The sequence below is a fragment of the Cladophialophora yegresii genome (genome assembly GCF_000585515.1).
Source record: "Cladophialophora yegresii CBS 114405 chromosome Unknown aczIN-supercont1.3, whole genome shotgun sequence".
NCBI classification, from domain to species: domain Eukaryota; kingdom Fungi; phylum Ascomycota; class Eurotiomycetes; order Chaetothyriales; family Herpotrichiellaceae; genus Cladophialophora; species Cladophialophora yegresii.
Genome location: NW_006913047.1, coordinates 453,330 through 477,721, shown reverse-complemented (window position 1 = coordinate 477,721; position 24,392 = coordinate 453,330). Strand labels below are relative to the sequence as shown.

General features: G+C 53.3%; 11 protein-coding genes across 11 annotated transcripts; 5 read left to right on the top strand and 6 right to left on the bottom strand.

Moving 5' to 3' along the window:
- Nucleotides 1-265: 265 nt before the first annotated feature.
- Nucleotides 266-970, bottom strand: A1O7_03869 (uncharacterized protein; the record flags this gene model as incomplete). The annotated part of the gene is made up of 1 exon (XM_007757886.1): nucleotides 266-970. One exon carries the CDS (start codon nucleotides 968-970, stop codon nucleotides 266-268), a length of 705 nt encoding a protein of 234 aa, XP_007756076.1.
- Nucleotides 971-1,886: 916 nt separating this feature from the next.
- Nucleotides 1,887-3,056, top strand: A1O7_03868 (uncharacterized protein; the record flags this gene model as incomplete). The annotated part of the gene is made up of 1 exon (XM_007757885.1): nucleotides 1,887-3,056. The coding sequence occupies one exon, from the start codon at nucleotides 1,887-1,889 to the stop codon at nucleotides 3,054-3,056; it is 1,170 nt and encodes a 389-aa protein (XP_007756075.1).
- Nucleotides 3,057-4,129: 1,073 nt separating this feature from the next.
- Nucleotides 4,130-6,604, top strand: A1O7_03867 (uncharacterized protein; the record flags this gene model as incomplete). The annotated part of the gene is made up of 1 exon (XM_007757884.1): nucleotides 4,130-6,604. One exon carries the CDS (start codon nucleotides 4,130-4,132, stop codon nucleotides 6,602-6,604), a length of 2,475 nt encoding a protein of 824 aa, XP_007756074.1.
- A 755-nt stretch (nucleotides 6,605-7,359) lies between these two features.
- A1O7_03866 (uncharacterized protein) lies at nucleotides 7,360-8,652 on the bottom strand (the record flags this gene model as incomplete). The annotated part of the gene is made up of 1 exon (XM_007757883.1): nucleotides 7,360-8,652. The coding sequence occupies one exon, from the start codon at nucleotides 8,650-8,652 to the stop codon at nucleotides 7,360-7,362; it is 1,293 nt and encodes a 430-aa protein (XP_007756073.1).
- A 700-nt stretch (nucleotides 8,653-9,352) lies between these two features.
- Nucleotides 9,353-10,119, bottom strand: A1O7_03865 (uncharacterized protein; the record flags this gene model as incomplete). The annotated part of the gene is made up of 3 exons (XM_007757882.1): nucleotides 9,353-9,432; nucleotides 9,481-9,894; nucleotides 9,945-10,119. The coding sequence occupies 3 exons, from the start codon at nucleotides 10,117-10,119 to the stop codon at nucleotides 9,353-9,355; spliced, it is 669 nt and encodes a 222-aa protein (XP_007756072.1).
- A 589-nt stretch (nucleotides 10,120-10,708) lies between these two features.
- A1O7_03864 (uncharacterized protein) lies at nucleotides 10,709-11,197 on the top strand (the record flags this gene model as incomplete). The annotated part of the gene is made up of 2 exons (XM_007757881.1): nucleotides 10,709-10,809; nucleotides 10,861-11,197. 2 exons carry the CDS (start codon nucleotides 10,709-10,711, stop codon nucleotides 11,195-11,197), a joined length of 438 nt encoding a protein of 145 aa, XP_007756071.1.
- A 1,193-nt stretch (nucleotides 11,198-12,390) lies between these two features.
- Nucleotides 12,391-15,095, top strand: A1O7_03863 (uncharacterized protein; the record flags this gene model as incomplete). The annotated part of the gene is made up of 3 exons (XM_007757880.1): nucleotides 12,391-12,591; nucleotides 12,640-14,908; nucleotides 15,037-15,095. 3 exons carry the CDS (start codon nucleotides 12,391-12,393, stop codon nucleotides 15,093-15,095), a joined length of 2,529 nt encoding a protein of 842 aa, XP_007756070.1.
- Nucleotides 15,096-15,461: 366 nt separating this feature from the next.
- A1O7_03862 (uncharacterized protein) lies at nucleotides 15,462-16,346 on the bottom strand (the record flags this gene model as incomplete). Its single annotated transcript, XM_007757879.1, has 1 exon — nucleotides 15,462-16,346. One exon carries the CDS (start codon nucleotides 16,344-16,346, stop codon nucleotides 15,462-15,464), a length of 885 nt encoding a protein of 294 aa, XP_007756069.1.
- A 565-nt stretch (nucleotides 16,347-16,911) lies between these two features.
- On the bottom strand, nucleotides 16,912-17,316 carry A1O7_03861 (uncharacterized protein; the record flags this gene model as incomplete). The annotated part of the gene is made up of 1 exon (XM_007757878.1): nucleotides 16,912-17,316. The coding sequence occupies one exon, from the start codon at nucleotides 17,314-17,316 to the stop codon at nucleotides 16,912-16,914; it is 405 nt and encodes a 134-aa protein (XP_007756068.1).
- A 602-nt stretch (nucleotides 17,317-17,918) lies between these two features.
- Nucleotides 17,919-19,196, top strand: A1O7_03860 (uncharacterized protein; the record flags this gene model as incomplete). The annotated part of the gene is made up of 1 exon (XM_007757877.1): nucleotides 17,919-19,196. One exon carries the CDS (start codon nucleotides 17,919-17,921, stop codon nucleotides 19,194-19,196), a length of 1,278 nt encoding a protein of 425 aa, XP_007756067.1.
- Nucleotides 19,197-22,603: 3,407 nt separating this feature from the next.
- A1O7_03859 (uncharacterized protein) lies at nucleotides 22,604-23,739 on the bottom strand (the record flags this gene model as incomplete). Its single annotated transcript, XM_007757876.1, has 2 exons — nucleotides 22,604-23,596; nucleotides 23,665-23,739. 2 exons carry the CDS (start codon nucleotides 23,737-23,739, stop codon nucleotides 22,604-22,606), a joined length of 1,068 nt encoding a protein of 355 aa, XP_007756066.1.
- Nucleotides 23,740-24,392: the final 653 nt, after the last annotated feature.

The following is a 24,392-nucleotide window of genomic DNA, read 5'->3' as shown; positions in this document are numbered from 1 at the left end:
CCTGGCGAAGTGCCTTGAATGAAACCGACCTAGCTTGAGTTTCCGCCGAATACACCAAGGGGTCGAGTTTCTGCTTCATTCACTGTTCACATAAGGCTCCAAGGCACTAGCTGCTGTGTTCTGTGATCCCGGACTCCTAACACTGGCATCTCGGAGCGCCGTATGTGGTCTTTATGTCGTGCTGTTTATGATGGCACTGTCTGTATGCGATTGCTAGCTCGATACCAACCGCACGCGACGCTTCCTTGCCTAGGACGTGCAGACCCTATTCCGCCGACTTCCCACCCTGCGACGACATCCCCACCAATTCGGCAAACAGCTCCTTGACCTCTCCCATCTCTTTCGCCCATACTCCCCCGTCACTTTGCTCCTCGGCCAGACCTAAATCGCTTCCCCTCGCCGCCTTCTTTAGGAACGCCCTCCCATCCTCTCCCTGCTTAGGAAACATCAGTCCCACACTCCTGCTCACCACGTTCATCCCCACCGCCCGAAGAACCTGCGTCAACTGCTCCGCCGATTTCCCACCGCCGTGGCCGCCGTAGCTCACGACCATGGCGGGTTTGCCGGCCCATTCGTTGAATAGGTAGTCTATCGCATTCTTCAGGTTTGCCGGGAAGGACCAGTTATATTGGGGGGTGACGAAGACAAAGGCAGAGCAGGAGGAGATGAGATGCGACCATTGTCGCGTGTGTTCATGGTGGTAGTCTAGTGGGTTTGTGATTGTTTGTGGGATGACTGGCTCGTCGAAGAACGGGAGCGGATGCTCTGCCAAATCGACCAGAGAGAGCTCGTACGAACTCGACTTTGACGCGGTGGCCTGGTACTGCTTGAGGATGTTGTAGACAAATGTACCGATCTGGTCGCCTATTCGAGGCGAGCGTTGGGAGCAGATGATTACAGCGATCTTTGGTGGTAGAGTCAAGGTTGTGGCGAGGAGGTCGTTTGTTGTTGTGCTGGGAGAGGTAGACATTGTCGGTAGTTTGACGGTCTCGAGGTGTCAGTTGTCGGATGGCTCTGGTTGAGAAGATCTTGTCGAATACCGAGCGATGTGTGATCTAGACTGCTGTTTGTTGATGTGGGTAATTTTCGATCTCCTATTCGTCGACTATGCTCGTCAATGGTGCTGCTGTGGTATGCTGCGGCCTTGAAGATCGAGGGAGGTATTTCATCGCCGGAGCAATGCTAGGCACATATAATCAGTTGATCATCGCATGCAGCAAGGCAGCTGGTGTGGGTGGGCAACGCGGATCCAGCCGAGATGGTTCCCAGCATCGCCCGTGGTTCTAGAACCGCTGCATGGCCGAGCCGGGATGTCAGCATCCCGCATCGATCTGGTCGCGGCAAGAACTCGTCAAGATTTGTCCATATCTTTACAACAGGTCCATTTGCGAGTGGATGTCGATTAATCGAACATGCGCGTCAGCAAATCAATGTCTCCTTCACTGTGAGTCAGCCACATCGGCGCCATCACCGCGTCTTCGGGCCCGCAAAGCTTGCAGGCCACAAGCTTCGTCCTTAGGTTTTCGGCTTTCGGTCCTCGGTTTTAAAATCTGACACGAGGCTCGCGTTTACACGAATGTTTATGCCTCACCATTCACCGGGCTCGTCGTGCGTTTAACAGAAATCGCTCCTGAAAAGTGTTACGGCATGCCGCGCTTGGTCTAGTACTTAGCTGGCGCCTCGGGGTTGCAAAGCGGGCCGCGCTATGGAGATTGCGCGCGAAAGGATGAAAGGAATTGACCCAGGGGGCAGGCGAGTTAGCTGAACGTGAGATAAAAAAAAAAGGAATCCCTCTGTATCAAGGGAGTCGACCACAGACACTTGCGTACTGAACAGCCAACTCAGCAGCCAACAAGCACAGTTACCTTCAGAGCAACAGAGTCATCATGAGCAGCATTCGCATCGCGATCATTGGTGGGGGTCCCGCAGGCCTCACGCTTGCACGGCTTCTTCAGATCAACAATATATCCTGTACTGTCTTTGAACTTGATACTGAAGCCTTCAGCCGAGACCAAGGGGGTACGGTCGATCTTCATGCTCGTGGAGGACAGCTCGCTCTGAAGCATGCGGGTCTTACCGACGAATTCAAAAAGTATGCCCGTCCTGAAGGCGAGGTGATGAAGCTGGTCAAATTCGATGGCAGGGTTGTGTTCGATGAGAACATGGAGGGAAACGCTCGGCCCGAACAGTACGCTGATCGACCAGAGATTGATCGAATGAACTTGCAGCAGCTACTCCTTCAGTCCCTAAAGCCTGGTACTGTTGTTTGGGCCAAGAAGTTGCAATTTGTGGAAAATTCATCGACCGATCCTGGTCGGTACAACCTCCAGTTCGAGGACAGCCGGGAAGAGGGATTTGATCTTGTTGTTGGCGCTGATGGGGCTTGGTCCAAAGTGCGATCGTACCTAACGGACCAACAACCCTATTACTCCGGAGTTACCGCCATTGAGCTTTGGGCTACTCATTTCAACAAGAAACACCAGTGGCTGAGCGACTTCGTTGGTGCAGGGAGCTGCTTCATGTTCGCCGAGGGACGAGCCATCCAATGCCAGAAACTTGGGAACAACAGCATCCGTGTATATGCGGGTGTCCGGCAACCCGAATCTTGGCTCGAGGATTGTGGTATTGACTGGTCCGAGCCAGACACGGCCAGGAAGGAGCTCGTCGAACAGTACTATGCAGACTGCGGTGATGATCTGAAGGGAGCTCTGCTCGACGCCAACGACAAACTTGTCCCACGCAAGATGTGGATGTTGCCCGTGGGGTATCGCTGGAAGTCAGATGCAGGGGTGACGCTTATCGGCGATGCTGCACATTTGATGACGCCTTATGCTGGTGTGGGGGTCAACCTTGCCATGGTTGACTCCTTGGATCTCGCCACCGCCATCATCGGCTGTGACGGCGACGGCGCCAAGATCCCGGGCGCAATCAGAGCATTCGAGGACAAGATGCTGACCAGGGCCGAGCAGTTCGCCAAGCGGACTTACAAGGGTCTGATCGGGCATTTCAGTGCTGATGGCTGTGAGGAAATGCTTGAACGATTGAAGGGCCGCTGATTGTCGATCGGCCAAAGATGACGAGCCTTTACATTGTCTAGGTTGGAAGTTGCCCCGATTTGTATTGAACATCGACGACCGTGTCAACGGTAATGGAGAGCGTGAAACATTGGGTACTTCCCCGAAAGGGATTTTTAGAGGCTGTATCTTGGTGTTCAGCTCGAATTCTGGATTCAATCACAACTGTTGCAACCCAGATCCAGTGCGTTTGAAAGCAACACCGTATTGCCCACTGCTCTGCTACGACTGATTCGAGAAGGAGTCATAGCATAGAAGCTTCTATGGGACTTTGAAGGCGCGGTTCGGCCACGCGGATAGTCCAGAATACAGGAGAACCGAGAAATGATTTGATCATTGGGTGAAAGAAGCGGCCACTGCGTGCTGTGAACGCGTGCCTTGACTACAAGGCTTCGGATCCTTCTTGACCACAGACCGATAGCCAGGAGCACACCAGTGTCAACCAGAAAGGACTCGTCGACGTCCTCAAAGATGTACTGCCTTCTCCGGTATGTTGATTGCAGCTGCTACTTCTCATCCACGAATTTCCAGCTTCCGACATAGCCTGGATATCGCCAGCCAGCTGTCACACAGACTAAGGACTTAGGTACATCTTGTCCACGCTGTATGGTGTAACTTGGCCTGGATTGATCATGTTCAGAAGTCAAGTGGCTTCACTTTCTTCTTACCTTGTCGACGAATCTAGGAACTGGTGCTCTTGCAAGCTCAAACCATGGCAGACAGCCATGTGGTGGAATTCAAGCGGCGTCTTCATGTCAACATGGTCGTGGCCACTTGAAGGCACGTCCGGGATTATAGAGCTCTAATGTACCTAGGTAGTGAGATGGTGAGGACAAATGGTTCGAAACTGACTCGACTTCGTTCATGCTTCACCGGATTTGCAAACCATCGGCAAATCCTCGGAGTGACTCCCGTTCTCCATCCATGGTTCGACGCGAAAACTTTCGAATTGTCCTCACTTCCCATTGACGTTTTGTGCAAACCTGCAACGTCGCTGGCTATCTCTTGCAGGCCGAGGTGGTATCTGGACGAATGCAGATGCGACGCTGCTCATCATGGACTTGACGGCCGACTTCAAGGCCTTTCAAGACCTTGTTCAATCCTCCCTCATCAACGTAACGAGGAGCGCAACACAAGTTTCTAGCCAGGATTTGAGCTTCCACCGCTCGTCCAGTGAGAAATTGTCTCGCTCCCTCGATCGCCAGAATGCTCATCTTTTGCGCCTGACCAGCAAGCTGCTCAAAGCTGCCACCCGCGACACTCAGCTCAAACCTCCTGCTCTCCAAGGCCAGGATGATGTAGAGGACAATTGGCGTGGCATAGTCGATGTGGTGGACGGTCTTCTGGAAAAGGCTGACTCTGCACTTGACGAGTTCTCAGGCGTGATCAAACCCCAGAGCCCGACCCGACAGGACACTGAGTCACCTGGACCAGCGAAAAATGCATTCGGGGTGCAGAGGTGGGCCAAGGACAACATTCCGAAGCCGCAGACCACTTTTGAGAGACAGGTGAACAACTCTGACGATACTCCTTTCAAGCCTCTGCTACAGACGAAGCCTCATGCTACGATACCGTTGGAGGAGAGTGTAGGCAATGCCGAGACCGGGTACAAACACCCCTATGCGCGAGAGATCGAAGACTACCAATACCCTCCCTCGGTCTACCAGTTCAACGAACCGACACCCTTTTCCCCCATTGATGAAAGCAAACCCATCTACGTCGACACAGAAGAAGGTGTTAAGGACATGTTACAAGATCTCAGGAAGGCCAAGGAGATTGCAATCGATCTCGAACACAATGACCAACGCTCATATGTCGGTCTTGTCTGCCTGATGCAGATCAGCACAAGGGACAAAGATTGGATCATAGACACCCTGAAACCTTGGCGCGAGAAGCTTCAGATGCTCAATGAAGTCTTCACGGACCCCAGCATCTTGAAGGTCCTCCACGGTTCCAATATGGACATCATCTGGCTGCAGCGCGACCTCGGGCTCTACATCGTCGGTCTGTTCGACACGTTCCATGCTGCATGCGCCCTGCAATTCCCGGGTAAAGGTCTGAAACACCTTCTCTTGCAATTCGCCAACGTCCACGCGCAAAAGCAGTTTCAGCTTGCCGACTGGAGAACTCGACCTCTTCCTCAGGAATTACTTGATTATGCCCGTAGCGATACCCACTACCTACTCACAATATACGACCACCTACGAAACATGCTCGTCCAAGGCTCCTCCGCCAATGTCAATCTCACAAACTACGTACTTACACAATCCAAGAAAGAAGCCCTGCAAGTGTACACTCGTCAACCTTATGATTTTGAGACCGGCGGTGGGCCACTCGGCTGGCTCAACTTGCTTACAATGCGCTCCACGAACACCCTGAGCAAGGAACAACTTGGTGTATTTCGCGCCCTCCACGCGTGGCGCGATGCCAAAGCGAGGGAACTTGACGAAGGGGTTCAATACATTCTACCGAACAGGACGTTGTGGCTGGTTGCCGAGAATATGCCAACGTCAGCGTTGAACTTTCACCACGCCTGCAGAGGCGAGGCGAAGTTCGTACACAACCGTATCCCTGAGATAGTAGAAGTCGTCAAACGAGGCAAATGCGAAGGTAAGGACGGCAAGTCGCACGTGGAACTGCTCGACTACTGCGAGAAAGCTCTAGGCATACCTGTCCGCCGCCCACGCAAGGAAAAGCGGGATCCTCCTCAAACAAGCTACTCGGGTCTTGGAGAAACGCTGAAACAGTTGGCCGCCAGCCGACAGACCGACTCCTTGAACTACGACGGCGTGGCAGACATCGACAATCCCGTTGCAGTTCGCTCATCAGCATCCACCTTCTGGGGCGACATTGCGCCTCAACACACACAACTCCCAGCAGACATCGCCGCCGCAACGGAAGCGCTCTCCTCAATCCTACCACTCCGTCACTTCACAGCCCAACAAGAGCCCGTGCAAGATCAAGCCCAAATTATCCCGGCAACACATTCCACTCGAGTCGAGGAGCCCGTCAATTCGAGAACGTCATTAGGTGCGGAGGATCACCTCCGTAGCAAAGCAAGCGAGATCTTCACACTCCACCCCAGCAGCCAGGGTAAGAAACGCAAAGCCGATGAATCCGATGACGAAGAGGGCGAAGCCGCCCCTCTTGCAATCAGCTCCTCGGCAGCTTCAACGCCCATTGCCCTGTCTCCGCAACAGCCTAGCAGCGCCCTTCCCGAATACGAAGCCGCTCGAGCAGCAAAGAAATCCCGCAAAGCAGAGAAGAAAGCGCGGAAAGCGGCCGAGAAGGCCGCCGCGGACGCTGTGGCTCAAAATGCGGCGCCATTCGACTACGCGAATGCGCCGTCCCTGTTAACTGCGACGGGCGATGCAAACGGGGGTGGTGGTCCAGGCGCAGGTGGCAAGGGTGGACAGGACACGGCGAGGAGAATGAACCCCTTCGCGAAGGCCTTGGATACGACGACCGGCGCAAGGAGAAATAAAATGGGCAAGGAGTTGGCGGGGAAGAGTATGACTTTCAAGTCATAACTCGATATCCTGGCTGACTTACTTGCCTGGCGATCATCAATGCGCGCCACTGCCTCGGCGTTGAGCCAATCAGTGCGCGCGATGAGAGGAGCGTATCTTGCGTGGGTTCTTGCTGTCTTAGTCTTCTATAGCGTGACGAGGGGGCCACGATAGTGAGCAATGACCATCAACGAGATTGGACACTGATTCTAAACTGCCATTCATGATTTATGCACCGGTGTTCAATTGACTCAGGCTGGCGGTTGGCTTCCTGGCCAACCGGCGAAGTTCTGCAATGCCTCATGCGAACAGTGGAAATTGTCGGATAAATGAGAGACCTGAACGCAATTTTCTGTGTTTCAACTGAATTCCTTGCCGCCGCAGCAGATCCTACCATGCTACAGTATTTCCCCTGGACGCATCATCAAAGGCGTGACAAACAGCCGTATAACACCCCAAGGATTCTCTTCTTATGACATTCTATGAATGCTGTGCCTGCGAAGATGCGCTAGCGTTCAATTGATGTGCTTCATGTGATGATACTGTTAAGCATACTCGTTCGTCTGCTGCTGAGCCCTGGCCGAGGGTGACCATGCCGTCCCTTGAACTCTCATAAGAGTCAAAGTCCTGACAACCTTCAGGTGTGGCCAAGGTGCTCGAGATCGGAGCTACTCGTCCAGCTCCATTGCGCAGCAGCCTTTTCTCACATGTATCGATCACCCATGTTAGGTACCCTGGACCTTGGTTGCGGTCAATGATGCAGAATGTCCTGCATCTCACTGCGCAGTCCTGGGAAACCACTCTTCTAAAGGCCCATCCCAACCCCCACGTTTGGTGAGATATCCCCGTAGACTGCTTGCCATTGGTTCAGGATACGAATACATTTCCTCTCTTGCGTAATAGCTTTCGAGTTCGTAGTCCCTAATATCGATGGTCCAAGTCGTGTCGTCCATGCGTCGGATATTGAGAAAGGAGATGAGGCTCATCCGAGTCTGATGGTCTCGAAGAGCGTCGAAGACCGGCTTCCAATCCCCCTCGCGTCGTGTCATAATTTCAACTCCTTCCACCACCAATTGCTCTAGCCCCGAGAAGTGTGATATATCGGCTGCCAATGATTCCAGGTTGGTCCAGACGTTGCTGACCTCCAGGTGCCGAAGGCATGGGAAACTAAGACGAGACATAGAAACCCACTCCAGTTCTGGCTCTTCCTGGGTACCAAACACTTCGAGATGCTGTAAGGTAGTATGAGTTTTGTCAAGCAAGGTCTCGACACCCATCCTCCAGTTAAGCTCGGTGTCGACATCGACGTTGCATTCGGCGTGAACGTCATCACTCGGGCTGTACATACGGAGTTCCGCCAAACGAGCGAAGGGAGGTAGTTGGCATTCCCGCTCTCGCCATCCCCGTCCAAGAATGACCAATATTGCCCAGTCCACCGATAAAACTTCCAGTGTTGTGTTTGCCGCCCCCATGCATGGGACCACTGTTTGGGCAACCAAACTTCTTTCTGATATAAAGTCCCGGGTGAGAATTTCCATGCATCTAACACATTCAAGACATACATCAAGAGAATTAGCAACGACGAGAGAATCCCATGCAGGAATGAATGGATGCCTAGACAGCAATGAATGGACACTCATCGAGGTCAGACGCTGAAAGCTTTGAAAGCATTCCAGCCAAACGTCGTGCAAACTCTCCTCAAGCATTAATTCAAGGTCCTTTTGCGCGCACTCCTTGTACTTCTGGTACGCATCCTTCATTTCATCCTCGCCGTTTATCACAAAGACTATTCTATGAGAGTCTCCTTGTAGGTATTCACGGACAAGCTCGGCCTCTCGCACAGCATCACCTTCCAAATCCTCCAACCGCTGGTGGTGGTCTGCAATGTTCAGATGGATATTCTGGAAGCCAGAAGAATTTAGTATTGCGCCGTAAAGATTGGGCATGATGAAGACTCGCTTGACAAAAGGGGCAAAAGAGACGTGGTTGGTCTGCTTCAAACGCGTGAAATTGTCCCTCGTAGCCTGGAATTCAAGCTCCTCAAATAGGACGGCTTTGACGATGGCCATATTGGCGAATTCTCGTGATGTAAGTCTGAGATTGAGCAGAGTCGTCCGTGCGACGCTGAAAGAGCATCAGTCAACAGTCTATTGTGAGTTGAGGCAAGCATACCTGCGACATTCGCCGCTCCAAGTGGGCTCTTTCGCATCCACCACCAACTTCTCCACCACGAGGTAGTGCACCTCGGGACTGAGCGAGCAATTGGAGGTCGCCATCCTTTTCTGCGTGAGGGAAATATCCCCAGTGCTAGAAATGGACAGGGGAGACCAGAAGGCTTAATCGACCGTCATTGAGGATTTGAGGTGGAAGAGGGGATGTTGCGAAAGTGGACACGGGAAGATGAGGGCGAAGTGAAGTGAAGGTCAAAGTCCCGCGGAGCAAGGCGCGGGCACAGGCACAGAACAGATCAATGGATGGAATGCGCCTTCCTTGAGATATTACAGGAGATAGAAAGAAAGCACTTAGCTGGAACGAAACCAAATTGACTCTGATCGTACTGCCTCTAACATAGCCCTCATTGTCGATCATGTAATGCAGCCAATACCTCCAGGACGCCCTCTACGACACGCAATCCAAACCCAAGTCCGAGCTGTCATTTCCGTCCTTCGGCGGCTCCTGTCAAACACTAGAGAGGATCGCCTCTCGCCGAATTGCAGGCAACGGGAACAAGCCGATAAAGCTTGCTCGCTGCCCCCCTGCCTCTCCGCCTCACACGGCCATTTCGGCCTGTAGTTTCCGGAGTTCTTCCTCTTCGTCTTCTTCCACTGTCGAGGGCTTGTTGCCAACTACTGCTGAGTCAATATCCACTGCGCCTCTGTGGTTCCAGCGGGACTTACTGGGGCCAGCCGAGACAGCGGGAAGCCGGTTGATTTCGCCTGTGACCGGTGTGGGCCCAGTCTTCAACATTCGTTCGTCCATAGCCTCTTGTTCCAGTCCTTCCAGCTCTTCCTCGAGGTCAGCTTCGTCAATCGGTTCACCAATAGGAGCATTCGTGATGGCGTTGGCAATCTCTTCGCCGAGAGCATGTTGCTCCCGTAGCTCGTCCATGGTCTGATCCACCTTGTCTATGGTGAGATTGCCATGTATCTGCTTCATGGCCGATCCGGCGTTCTTCATGGCGTTGAGTGTTTCCTGGTTGATGTTGGCGGCTTCGATGGAATATATCTGTTGCTCGACTTGGGCAATCTGAGCTGATGTCTGTTCGAGTGTGCGCTCGTGTAATTTCTTGCGTCTCAAAGCAGCTTTGGCGGCTGGATATCTCTTCAGTATCACGGTGTCTCCCACATCAGGACCTGCTTACCAGCTTTGTTCGTGGATACGTTCTTCCTTGCTATCGCGTCCTGCTCTGCCATCTGGTTCTCCAAGTGCTTTTCTCTCTTTTGTAACATGTCCAGCTGCGATCTTAGCTGTAGGATGGCCTTTTTGGGGGCATCTTTTCTTGCTTGGGCTGCTGCCCCGCCAAACCACCCCCACATATTGGGTTCCGACGGTGAAGGTGTCTAGGTAATATGGAGCGGGCGGATCGTGTATTCTAGGCTGTGCAGAAGTCCTGGTAATAGATGCAAAGGGTGTCGAGCGAAATGATCACAGGTCCACCTCGTTCGAACCGTATCGCATGTGCCGACGGCGAGTGGTCACGCGATGTGATCGGTATGTTCCAGGCTGCGGCTGTCCCCTGGGATGTTGAAGGTCAAGATCGAACAGTCGAAGACCGCGTGAGCAATAGGACAGGTAGCAGATCAGCAGAGACGTGCGATGTAAAGAGTGTGGCTTGCGGTGAGGTGCCAGGCAGCGGATCATAAAGAGCCAAAGCCATGACATCGCCAGTTCGATCCGACGAGCCCACTTGCTCTCACGGCAGGTCTGCCGAGATCACGTGGAATGCGAAGCACTTCGTGGTTTCCCAGGCACTTTCAGCTTGACTCTCAGTGCTATTTCCTTCGCAAACACGCCAAACTCGAAATTGTATTTTGAGCGTGTCTCTACTCTCAAGCAGAGAAGGAAAATGCTCGTTACCGCCAGAATACCCGACTTTGGCTGCCTATCTGATACGGTAGAGCTACAATGAGCGAAAATGCGACAAACGCGCCTGTTCCCAGCACATTCGTGTTTCTCCACGAAGTTGCTACTCTTGCCTCGGGGACAAAGGTGAGATTTCTGGGATGGTAAGAGGCTTCATGCGCGCCAGTGTCCATACTATTGACTTGTTGTCCAAGTATCGTACAGTACGACAGTGCCCGAAGTCGGATCCTCCTCGAGCATGCATTTCCCAAGGACATTAGCCCAGTCCCAAGCATATGGGTAGAAATCACTCTTATCCTAGAAACAACAGATTCGACTACACTTGCCATAGGCACTTGGATCAATGTTATCGGATATGTGCAAGCAACGCCGCAGCTGATCCGGAGGAAGAGTGGGGAGCGCATCCCACGAGCCGCGCAACTGCAAGCCGTCCTGATCTGGGATGCTGGCGCTGTGAGAATAGGAGAATATGAAAATACACTCATCGAGCTGATGCGCACAGAGCCGCAGTTGGCGCCCACTGGCCTTTAAAAGATCAAGACAATGGAGACGTTGGCCACACAACGCTCGCCCCCATCTCGGTGGTGCCCGTCGTTCTCAATGCATCGGTCACTGTACGTACCACTATCCACGGCGTGTCAATGGCATGGACTTTGCAGAAATGAACGGGCGGATGTCGGTAATTGTCCACAACAAGCTTTCCGTCAAAGATAGCATCATGCTCGCTTGTGACAGGTATGCGCCGTACCATTTTCAACTGGCCTGTCAGGGGTTAGGATTGGTGTCATCTGAATTCTGGTACGGGCTGCCAAGTCTCAGATTCCGACCAACCTACTCAGCCCTGTCTCAGAAACGCTTCGTTCGAAAACAATATGTGCCTGGTCTTATTTCCCTTCGCACAGTGCTCGAGGTTGCTCATGCTCGATTCGTCATCGTGCGGTAGTGGCTTGCGCATTGATATCAAGGTGAGGACTTGACTCACGGACTGGCCGCGAGAGCAGACCCATTCAGTTCGCGTCAGTGGTCAAATGTTGGTTCCCAGGCACTCATGCCTCTGTCCCTGCTGGCCATGCTGCTAGCAAGTGGGAAATTTGCTGCTTCCGACACTGGCCAGACCGGCAATCTCCTGCTCAGAAACCTCTGATCTAATGCTTCACATGGGTCCAGGATCGGCGAAAGGATGCCGCCCAGATCTGCGTCCACTGTTCGGCACTCTGGCCCATCGCATATCCACTCTACCATCAATCTCCTGGAATCCGACTTTCTAGAGCCGAGATCTCCCACGTTGATGGGAAGGGTTAATCTAGGCTTACCCTAATTGCCCAGCGCTGCTTGTCGTCCCTGTTTATGGAGATCTCTCGCCGCTGTCCCGGTTTCTCACCCTTCCACTCCTCCAGCCAGAGCTGCCCCCAAAATTGCAGAAGTCACAATTCCTCGACAGCGACATGGCCGCGGGCAGTGCTGAGGCGGCTGCTTCGACCGCACCGCAAAACCCTCAGTCTGCTTCAACTGATACACCCTCTATCGTCATGGAAAGCTCTCATCCAGCAATGACTTCAACATTCGACTTGTCTGTGATACTTTGCACTCCAGGAACTCCAGACTCCGCCCGCGAAGTAAGGCCGACCAGTGCTTCCTCTGCCAGAGCTAGACCGGTATCATCGAGGAACAACACGAACAGGAGAACTATGTTGTACCCGCAAGGAGATTTTCGGAACAGCTCCATGCCGGACCTCAGGGAGCTCAAGACCGACATGATGTGCAACTGGCTGCATCAGCAACAAATAGAGCGAATGTGGACGACCAACAGTATCGAGGAAGGTGTTTTGCTGAAAAAGGCTAAGGATGACTACAGGTGTGCGCCAGAAGACCTCTCATCACGGCCTGACGGAGTGTATGATGCTGTGAGGAGACTGAACGTCAAGGTCAGAAGCCTCTCCATGCGCATCAGCCGTGCTTGACAATATGTGTAGTGTGCCATGACAGTCAATACGGGAGTCGTCAAACTCTTTCTCCAGGATCAGACACTCACCCACATGCCGCTGGACTCAGGCCTTCGGCTGCAGATTCTTCCAAACATCAACGCCCTACCAGACTGCCAGAAGCATCAATTTGCAGCTTTCGTGCGAACCAACAACATCCTCGTTGTATGGGACGACGACCCCAATCACATCCTTAAGCGTGTGCAATCCATTGAAGACCAGCTTATCAGCATGGTATGGAAGGGAGAGTTCGATGATGAGGTATCAGCACTGCCAGTTCTCAGTGCTGTACCAAGCACCCTTAACCTGAGTCCCAACGGCCACGAAGCATCCTTGCAGGACCATGAAGGGCCTTTGCCACCTCGTCGTATCGTTCTTGTTCAGCCTATTCTCACGGCCTTCACCCTGATCCTGCTCATCGCCGCCATTGGGAGTGGCTGGCGGGAAATTGCCGTCGAACTAAAAGTCGACCACGACTGGATACGACTGGCCTTCTTCGCGGTCGTCCCCTTTCAGTGCTGGCTAGCCCTCTTCTTCATGCAATCCGTTGCCGGTTGCTGTGCCCAGATCATCGGCCCCATTAGCCAAATGAACGCCAACACCAAATTCTACTCCGGCATGCCTCCACCTCGCCTCCCGACGGACGGATCCTGTGTGTTGCCACACGTCACTATACAATGCCCCGTGTACAAAGAAGGGCTCTGGTCCGTCATCGATCCCACGATCAAGTCTATCAAGGATGCAATCTCCACCTACGAGATGCAAGGCGGCACGGCTAATATCTTCATCAACGACGATGGTATGCAGATCATCCCAGCTGAAGAAGCCCAAGAACGGAGAGATTATTATGACGAGCACAACATTGGTTGGGTGGCTCGTCCCAAACACAACCCAAAACCTAATGGTGAAGGCGAGCAGCCCTTTATCCGAGCCGGCAAGTTCAAAAAAGCATCGAACATGAATTACGCGCTCAATGTCTCCGCGCGGGTCGAGGACAAATTATCCGCCATGGTCCAGCCAACCGATGGCACATGGGCAGTCGAACACGAACGCACAGCCTACCAAGCCACATTAGCTGAAATCATCAATGAGGACGAGGGCCGCACCGAAGCAGCCGGCAACATTCGCGTTGGCGACTACATCCTGCTCATCGACAGCGACACGCGCGTCCCGCAGGACTGTTTCCTGAGCGCTGTTTCCGAAATGGAAGCCTCTCCCGAAGTCGCGATCATACAATTCGCCTCCGGGGTTATGAATGTCACGGACTCTTGGTTCGAGAAGGGAATCACATTCTTCACCAATCTCGTCTACACGGCCATCCGATATGCCGTCTCAAACGGCGACGTCGCGCCCTTTGTCGGACATAATGCCTTTCTACGCTGGACGGCCGTGCAGGATGTAGCGTACGTGTACGCGGACATTAACGACGGCGTAGTCAAGGAGAAGTACTGGTCTGAAGCCACCGTGTCCGAGGACTTTGACATGGCCTTACGTCTCCAAACACAAGGCTACATCCTCCGACTCGCGGTCTACGCGGGCCAAGGGTTCAAAGAAGGCGTCTCGCTCACCGTGTACGACGAGCTCGCCCGATGGGAGAAATACGCCTACGGCTGCAGCGAGCTGATCTTCCACCCCTTCCGCGACTGGGTCACTAAAGGACCATTCACGACCCTGTTCCGCGACTTTGTGCGCTCCAATATGCCACTGCCCAGCAAGATCACCATCATGGCCTACATAGGCACGTACTACGCCATTGGCAGCGCGTGGATCCTGACGTTGCTGAACTACTGCATCGTGGGTTGGTTTAACGGCCACCTCGACCACTACTACATCGACAGTTTCAAGATCTACTTTGCCATCATCATCGTGTTCACCGCGCTGGGTAACCTCGCCCTCGCAGTCATGCGGTACCGCGTCGAGGAGAAGACGCTGGCATCCGCCCTGTGGGAGAACCTCCGCTGGATCCCACTCCTGACGGTCTTTCTAGGCGGCATCAGCTTGCACGTCAGCCAGGCGATCCTCAGCCACCTTTTCTCCATAGACATGTCATGGGGCGCCACTTCCAAGGAAGCCACGGACACGTCCTTTTTCGCCGAGGTGCCCACTATCCTCCGGAAGTTTCGCTTCACCTTCATCTTCTGCGTGGTCGTCAGCGTCGGCATGGTAATCGTGGCGGGAGTGGGGCCGCTGGGCCAATTGGTGCCGTACGATTGGCAGATCGGGTGGTTCACAGCTATTTGGCCACTGGCCACGGTCGTAGGTGAGTCTCGATTTTTTTGCCGGGTTCCTTCCTTCTTCATGTCGAAATTGTGAACAAACGTCGCGCCGCGTTTGCGCAGATCTGTGACGGCGGGAATGTGACTGGTTTAACTGACTTGATTGATGTAGGATCTCACGCCTTGTTGCCGTTGGTGTTGAACCCGGGGTTGATGCAATTTACCTTCTAAGACGGCAGAGGTGGACGAGTTTATCGGCAATCGGACGCGACGCGTGGAAAGCTGCTCGCAACAGGACTTGCGTCCATGTTATCTATTTGTTTCGTATCGAAGAGGACTAATTAGAGCTAATTCTGGAACAACACGGAAAGGGGACACTGTCAACCCATTGGTGGCTCGTCGATCTTTCCGGACATTAATTACTGCAATCAGAGCCCCAGAGGAGGTACTGCAGAGAGGTGCCACCCAGGTGCTTGCTTCGGCGTTTTGAGCGCCGCCTTCCCACCAACCATTAGATTTTCCGTATACATTGGTGTGGGCAAGCTTGGTACGTTGCACAAACATACACTACTTTTCCTGAGCACCTCCCCGAATCTTTTAGACGTTAAGCCACCCCTTGATGATCCACTCTCTCGTCGTCTCTGCAGGCTCGTCTCGATCCTCACCTGGTCGTGGATGATGGGTAGATGATATTTGGAAGATCCGCCTCAACCGCCGCCCGGACGTGAGCGCGGCGCTGCCATGAAAGGGCGCCCGCGTCTCAGGGGCCGGGAACCCTCCGTTAATGACCCAAGGATGCGTATGCAGTCCACCGTTCGTCTGGGTCTGGGATTGGGACATCTCCTGTGCCGAGTCGTTGGTCGCTTCGTCCTGAGAATCCTGCGAGTTCTCGCCCCGGTAAGGCTCGTACCTCCACACCTCGCTCGGCGGGTCCATGAGGTCCAACCGGCCGTAGTACGCGTAGACTGTGTGCTGGCACTGCTTCATCATCTCGTTGGCCATGAACTTCGACAAGGCGGGCGTCATGCCTTGCAAGCCCCGGCTACGGACAGGCCGGGCTCCCATCTCCGAGTCGAACAGGATCTCGACGCGCTTGAGCCACTTTATGCCGACGCCCAGACCGTACGACACGTTGCGGAGCCACTCGTCGAAGCACTTCGGGCAGTGGAAGCGGACGGCCAGCTTGGCGAGCAGGCTCGCATATTCGGTGGCGGTGCGGGGGCTGACCAGCAGGAGGTGCAGACCGTTGGAGCGGGTGATGGCTTCGATGGCCAGATTCAGAGAAACCATGGCCGAGATGGGGGAGGCTTTTTTGTTTTTGCCCGGCAGGATGTCCCTGCTGGGTGGGTGGCTGTCGTCGGGATCACAGAGATTGATGTCTAGACGGTGTTTGGGGAGGAGGTAGCCATAGATGTGCAGTCGGATTTCGGCTGGGATGCGGAGGAAGGCTGAGCCTCGCTCGTGACGGGCTGTTGAGGCCATGGTGGATCAGCTGGCGTGCGAACTAGTCGTGAGGTTCTTACAACGCCATCCGGACCACGATACCGACTCTGAGGAGAGTTGTCATGAAAGCAAAAGAGCGAGGGAGAAATTTCAAGGTAAGAAAAAGGTAAAGTGGGAGGTGAGGTTGAAGTTGAGTTGGGCATTTAATGGTTGCACCAGACTTTCCAGTCTTGGCGATGGTTTCAAAGTGGCAGGAGGCGCAGCTTCTCGTATTGCCGCGCCAGATTGACCCGGTTTGGCTGGGTTATCATCGTCAAGAAGTTCCCTAGGTAAGCAAGAGACTAGATGTGTGTCATTTGGCATTTGGTCTCGGTACAAGGCGCAAAGATAGGGAAATAGCACAGCAACCTCCGAACATCGTTTTGTCATCAACAGCCAGGGTAGAATTGGCATAATGACAGATCTGTCTCACTGAAGGCCTTTCAAGCACATATTTGCCTCCAATAGAACTCCTTGGTCGCTTCGATCAAAATATCGCGGTGGCCAGCAACTCGGCTGCCGTAGACATGTCACCGGAAGAGCCGTTTCAGCCTCGCCTATCTCTCTAGATCTCCTTGATTGTCTTCAACTCCTTCTTTTCAACCACTTCATCCCAGTGCTTCTGAGCGAAAGTCCCTCCAAGGAAGATGGTGATAAGCCATTGAAACCACGCAACGCTGAATTGCTGGAGGTTGTGCTGCCTGGCTTTCGTCAAGGCGAACCACAGAGTCTGTATGCCGCTCAATCCATACAGGGTGTAGAAGAGGATGTCTTGACCTCGGTGTCTGTGTTTGTGGACTTTGGCGTTTCTGGCTAGGACCTGATCGTGGAGCAACGATCGTGGTTCGACGAACCTCCTGTTAGCTGACAGTACCAGAAGGGCCGTGGTCAAGAGTGCTCCTGCAGCATTGCGGCCTCTTGGGAGTTGATACTCGTCAATTGTGACGCCGGTGGCTTTGTGAGTCGACATGTTGACTTTCGATGGCCTGCCTCCGGGACTGTGGGCGAGGACTTGGGAGAAGAACTACTGCAAGGAGGTCTCCCGGCTTACCTGGGGTACGGGACGTCGTGGAACGGTATTTATGGACAATATACTAGTCGGGCTCGACGTCGCTTAACATGGTTCCCCGCCTCCCAAGGCGCGGGGAGATGCATCGGATGATTGGTCTTTACCCCGTGAAAGGGCGGCTGGCACGGCCTAGCTGAGGAGTACGCATATGCGGATGGGAGGTGCGGCGTCAGTAGACGGGATGAAGCAGGAAGCCAGAAGCACGACCAGGGTCCTCAAAGCGGCATAAGACAGCGACGTGACCACAATGAAAAGGGTGTCGACCAGGATGATCATTGCGGAGAAGTGCCGGAAAGGTGCGCCGTAATGTGGGGAAGCTTTAGCCTGATAGCCCTTTCTTCTTTTGGATGGTTTCCGCGCGGGACGCAACCTTAACTCTTAGCGCTATCATTTTCTGCGATAGAAAATTGTCGCCAGATGTACGAGGTACTAATAGACAATTCATTTCCTAATTGCTCCACCGAATCGACCAGCACTGAGCGGAGATCGTCATAGTTCACAAGATGCCTCCCTATGACAGCGACTCTTCAGACGAGGGGGAAGACTACTCGACCACAAACGTCACTCTCGGCTACGTCTCCGCTGATTCAACGGGCGACGAGATCAGCCACGTCGGGGGCCATCCTACCTGGCTCGATGCCTCCATAAATCCCCCCGCTGCGCTCGCCAAATGCAAAATATGCAACAGCTACATGTCCCTGCTGTTGCAGCTTAATGCCGACCTCCAACAATATTTCCCCAACGACGAGCGACGCTTGCACATCCTATGTTGTAGGAAGAAACAGTGCTCGAAGAAGGTGGGCAGTGTTCGCGCGTTTCGAGAGGTCAGGAAGTCGGAGCCAAGAGAGCACAAAGGGAAGAAGCAATTGTCAGACACACGACCGGCGGAGCCTTTACAAGATCTTGGAAGCGCACTGTTCGGAGGGCCAGCACAGCAAACAGCTGCGACTAATGGCGCCAACCCTTTCTCGATATCAGGCTCGAACGCAGCGTCGACAGCAAACCCATTTTCCATGTCGTCGTCGCACGGAGCAGCAGCAGCGAATCCGTTCGCGTCGATAGGCTCTCCCTCTACGTTAGCTGCTTTGCCTCCACAAAACCCGGTCGACGAGCCCTCACCTCAACCACCCACGCAGTCATTCGCAGAGAAACTGAAGATTGATGCCGACTCGACTGCACCCAGCAAGGAACAGAAAACATCACAAGAACCATGGCCTGCGCTCTCCGATTTTCCCCCTCCATACCCCTCCTTCTACCTTGACGCCTATCCAGAAGAACTCGAAAAAGAACAAGACTCGGCTATCCCCGTGAAGAATGGTGAATCCTCCAAAACCCAGTACGACGCCGAAGATTCGGCTAGCGCCTCGAACAGTAAAGATGATTATGATATGACAATGGATAAAACATTCCAAAGGTTCTCAGACCGCATTGCACAAAATCCGGATCAAGTGCTTCGGTACGAGTTCAAGGGTGAACCGTTACTATACTCTGGCACAGACGGTCTGGCAACACGCTTCATCGTGCCGCATGGAAAAGCCGGTGCGCCGAGGGGTATCCCGAGATGCGAGAATTGTGGCAGTCAGAGGGTTTTCGAGCTGCAGCTTGTGCCGGGCTTGATTTATGAGTTGGAGAAAGACGAGGACCTGAGCCTGGACGAAGGCATGGAGTGGGGCACGATTATCGTGGGGACCTGCGTGAATAATTGTGGTGAGACCGGAACCGTCAGTTTCAGGGAGGAGTGGGTTGGTGTGCAGTGGGAGGAAAGGGTGACGAGGAAGTGACTCGATCATGTCAAAGATGGAAAGACATCGCATTGATGAGGCACAGGAGAATTCTACCGAAAGGCTATAGACGTCAAAGACCACAGGCACCTAAAAGCCTATCTACTGTGTTAAGACGGAGTGTTGATCCAGCCGTCTTGCCAGCCTTGGTCAGTCAACGGCCCGGCCCCTCTTTCGTACGTTGCACTTCTTTGAGAGACGTACACTCACGGGATGTTCCTGATACGACCAGGCAGACGTCCCCATACACATCAAGCGACCAACTCGCAATCTTCTACTTGAACGCAATCTCTTGCCAAGACATGGTCTCCCTATCCAATGCCTTGTGTACTTGGGGAACACGAAAGCTCTATATGAGCTCGACCGGATCCTGGCAAACCTCGGACAACTAGATCACCGTGAAGAGTGGTAGCTCTGTGCCCCATCACTATTGCGCGCGCGAACCGACAGCTGGACGGAAAGTTATACCCTTCGTCCACCCAACAGGCTTTGATGAAGCCAGGGAGATAGATCGGTATTTTTCAAAGCAGTATTGGTACTTGATGTTGTAATACGAGGTATCAGCGGCTGAGAACCACTGCGCAAGCCAGTCGCTGTGAGCGTGAGCAGGACTTGAAAAGACCTTCCACTCCATGTCGGGTGGCTAAACGGAACCCTCTACCATCATGACTCTCCGTATTTGGCTATGAGTACGGAGTAGAACGGACTGACAAAGTCCGAATCGAGGAATGCCCAATCGTTCTGGCGAGTACTGAAGCGCAGACGTCCACGCGGTTACAGACTCGCTCGAGTCCGGCATCGTGATGCGCGAAGCTGAGTATACCATTAGCGGGGACGCGCTCTCAGATAAGGATGGCCACGAGATCCTCCGTACGGGTAGACTTCTACGAGGGAGTCTAGATGCAGGTGCTGTGCAGAGTACGTACTCCTACTCCATAGAGCACCGCACTGCTTATCGGGGTGGAGGAGGACTTTGGTACTTAAGCCACGATGCAACAGGTGTCGTTTGTTACACTGTACCCATTATTGGAGGAGAGTGCCCCATCCCGGTCTAAGGCTTCGACTTTCCAGGGTCTTTTCTTCTCCGACCGCGGGAGCTCCCTCATACACAGCATGAGGTGTTGAGAGTCCCTACTGATATGACAAGCTTGAGGATCGAAGCCTGAAGACCACGGTCGAGATTGTGACCTCGTGTCCAACGGTCGCTACGCTGTCAGCCACGGCATGACACGAACACGAAAACAAAAAGCCATCATGCATTGAAAGAAGCCAGGTCGGAATCGCCAATTTTCAGCTGCTTGTGAGCTTTGGCCCAGCTTTTTGATCCCAGAAATCCAGGGAAATCCTGCATATCCTGCATTCACCTCAAGCACAAGCTGCAGAGTCGGCACTCTTGTTGTTGGCCGTCCTAAGCGCTCAGCACACCACCTGCATCGGCGCTGAGCGTGACGAGGAACTAGCTCGTCGGCATGCGCATACTGCGAACATCCCAAGCGAGCGTGGCGTACTGTAGGTGTGGCAGTGATGCGACTCGTACTCGTAGTAGCGGCTCGTGTCGTCACCATCTCAAGTTTTGCAGCAGAAAGGAATCAAGGCTGACCGACCATCCTCGGTTGCTGATAGCGTCGCCGTGCCAGCCACCCCTCGCACCGAACGGCGGAACCCCGCGATCCACAGTACTGTGTATGCGGAATCGCCACTTATCGGTGCTAGCGCTACGCGCTAGGCACGCGAACTATCCGGGATCGGCACGATGGTGATGCGTCTGACACGTGTGGCGTGGTCACTGTTGACGTGTCGTGTCGTGTCAATCCGAGGAACATGAACTTTTTGAAAAACCAAGGGAATTTGATGATGTTGTGTGATGCATTGATGTAGCGATGTACTGCTCATGGGTCATTTAATTGGGCATCGTTCACAATTCACATGGCGGTCAGTGGTTTGACGTTGATTGATAGACGCCGGAAACGAGGGACCGAAAAAGAAACGGCAAATCGATCGCGTCCCCAGCCCGACGTGCCCGACCTCGGCGGTCGTGTCTCGCGTGCTCATTTCCCGGCCGCGCATGAATTTCCACAATCTGCACGCACTTTGGACATCGTGATTGTTCTACTTATGGATCGGGGGCTGGTGTGATCACTCGATATCGATCCAGGAACTGGGGGCATCTTGTGTTGGAGGCGACTCGCATCGGTACGGGGTACGAGTACTGCAGGACCATCATAAAAATGCTGCATTTGCTTGCGGTAAGCGGTCTCTACTGAATCGGGGGCATGCGACACTATCAGAGAGAGAATGCAACGCGTCTCGCTTATCCTGCAGCGACGTGCGAGAAATAACTGCATGCTGTCCCTTTCGGTTGGATATGCGTTCCACGACCTGCAGTACATATCCTGTTCGTTCGTCTACGACACTCCGAGTACCATAGCACAGGTTGCGGAAAAATGCTTCCTTTCTATAGTGTGGCTGATAGACTTTATACTGCGTAATATCATCCCTGCTGTGAATAGTGGATGAATTGGAGAGCACCTTGGATCTTGCCTGTAGGATGAGTGCCGCGCAGGAATGGTGATGCCGATAGATACTGTACTCCGACCATGTAATTACTCCGTAACTAAATGCTAAGCCCGGAATGCTGTCAAGCCCCATAAAGTGCATGCAGAAAAAGCAACCGCAAGGTCTATTAGAGCTGACCGGCGTCTCGCCGAAGCCGCAGAGTGGCATCCATGTCTGACGTACTGCTCCACGACCGAGTCTAGAAACAGCCCCTCGACCGGCGGTGGCGCAACACTAATCGATGGTTCAAATTTCAGGCGTGCGTTTGCCAGGACTCGAGGGGCCACAAACTGGACAGAAGACGATTCTGTGCTATGCTGTTTGTCGGGCACGCGATGCGAGCACTCTAAGCATTACGAGCTGAGCGGCATTGAGCGAAGGACCTGGCTACGTGATGATTGATTGGTAATATTTTGTTTGATTCTGAGCTATCTACTTTCAGCTACGTACTTCAGTTCCTCTTGTTGTTTGAGGCGGATTGGTGCAATTAGCAAGATGTCGACCTTGGTCGAGGCAGGCTGTAGGCATGGTCGACTTGACCACATCAGATAGTCGATGCAAAAACAATTCAGAGCACGGAGTACTCAATATCACAGAGACACGCAAGAGTCTTTCCCACCATCCGTTGCTTTGACCATTGATGCTTGGCTTTCCCGGATGTCCAGCTCCAGTGGCGTTTCAAGCTCAAAGACATCGACCCTCCTTTTGGGTCTTCCTGCATTGTTTCTGAGTAAAAAGGAAATTTTGTATGTCAGTCGTAACAGATCGAGTGGGCCATGACACGGCTATGCCAGTGTCTGTTGGCGTTTTATCGTAGCAATAGTTAATGTTGGTAGAGAGGCCGCAAGCGGTCATGATCTTGGAATGAGTTCATCACCAAGTTGGAGTGCCAGTCCTTTGCTGCTTTGTGTCTTTCGTTGCACATTTGGACTACCAGATGGGGGTTGCAGAGAATCAAAATTCAAGCCTCTCTTGGAAAAGCGGCTGGGTGTCTGCGTAATGTTGGGAGTGCGCCATTGGGTCGGTGCGGGTGATGGAGTGACGTTGCAGAAGTCAGCAAGGTTGAAATTTTGACCTGGCGTTTGCAGGGCGCCATTGAACAACCCAAGGTTTGTACCTGGAGTTGTCATGACTGAAGATGGAAGATGCGAGTGCTGTGAAGGCGGCGTGGAGGGTGGTTCTTTTGAGTGATCAGAGGGTCGGTGGAAATGAGCAGCAGGTGAGCGGGATGGTGAATTTGCCAAATACAGCAGAAGATCAGCTCCAGAGCTTTTCGTGTTGGGATTGAGGAGACGCTTAGTTGACGGGGGAGTGCGAGGCGGGGATGAGGACAGGATACTGCTTGAGGGTTCGTGGCCGAAGGCTGGCATGTCATGGTCATCGTCGTCAGATTGAGCGTCAAACATAGGAGAGTCATCAGTTGTATTATGCATGCTAGCAGACTCTGGATGAAGTAGAGTATGCTCATGGAAAGACTGCGTTCGGTTCAAGGCAGGAGAAGACTGTGGCAAGCCATGATCTTGCTTCCATGTCGATGCAGATGATTGTCTGTCGAGCCCAGTGGTGGAGTTGGAACGAACTCTCTTTCTCGAACCAAAGGGAGGTTCAGGCACTTTGAAGGTCGGATTCGAGGGCTTGGAGAACCGATTGTTTGCAATGGACGATGTGGGGACGAACTCTTCGTCGGATGAGGTGTCGACGGCAAGGTCTTCCTCAAGAAACGGTCTCTTTCTCTTCAGCTTCTCTGTGAACTCGGGCTCGATGGACGAGAGTGTTCGATCTTGCCAGCCGTTCTGGGCTTTGAAGCTGGCAAAGGCCAGACAGTCTTGAAGATTTCGAGCAACCTAACATTGGACCGCAGTCAGCTCTGAACAAGGTCGAGTGACACTCAGTGGGCTGGAATTGGGATTACCTTTGCAATTTCCACTCTCCGCATTACCTTCTCGGCCACTTGAGCTGCTGCATAAGGATGCTGTTGGGAGTTCATGTTGTTGCAGTAGTCCCGAGAGGCCAGCATGAGGGATCGGGGATCCGGTGGTATAAGAAGGAGAAAAGGGTACGAGTTTTGTCAAATATGTGGTGTTGCCCCGAAACGTCAATGCGCAGGCTAGCAAAGAATTGAAGTCGAGCTGGTCTAATTCCTGCGATGGATCCAGACTTGGACTGGCAATTCGTGGGGCCACGGACCAGGGTAAGGCGGGTATCGACCTGTTCTATTGTTGTACTCCCTCGAATGCTGTTCACTGATGGACCGAGGTCATGCTGAAAGATCAGTGAGAGAAGGGTGAGCGACTATGTAGGAAGGAGGCAGCTGAGTGAATGAGAGCAGCAGTCCGGGGTTCTTCAAGTTAAGAGAGTTAAGGAATGCGGTGGTTGTACTGTGGTAGAGACCATTGACAGAAAGCATCGACCGAACAAGTTAATCATTGTGCTAGGGAGGCAGTCAGAGCGGCAAGTGTGGAGGACAAGTGACGAGGGGTGCCCTCGCAGGACTTGACTGAGGCCCTCCATCTGAAGCTCCAACTCGCCTGTGGCTGGTACTGGCTCCTCCCCATTGGCTCTTAACCAAGCTGCTAAGCATGGCCTACGGTTAACTGAGACTCGACTTCGAACCTACCGACTGGCTCTGAGATTGGCCGC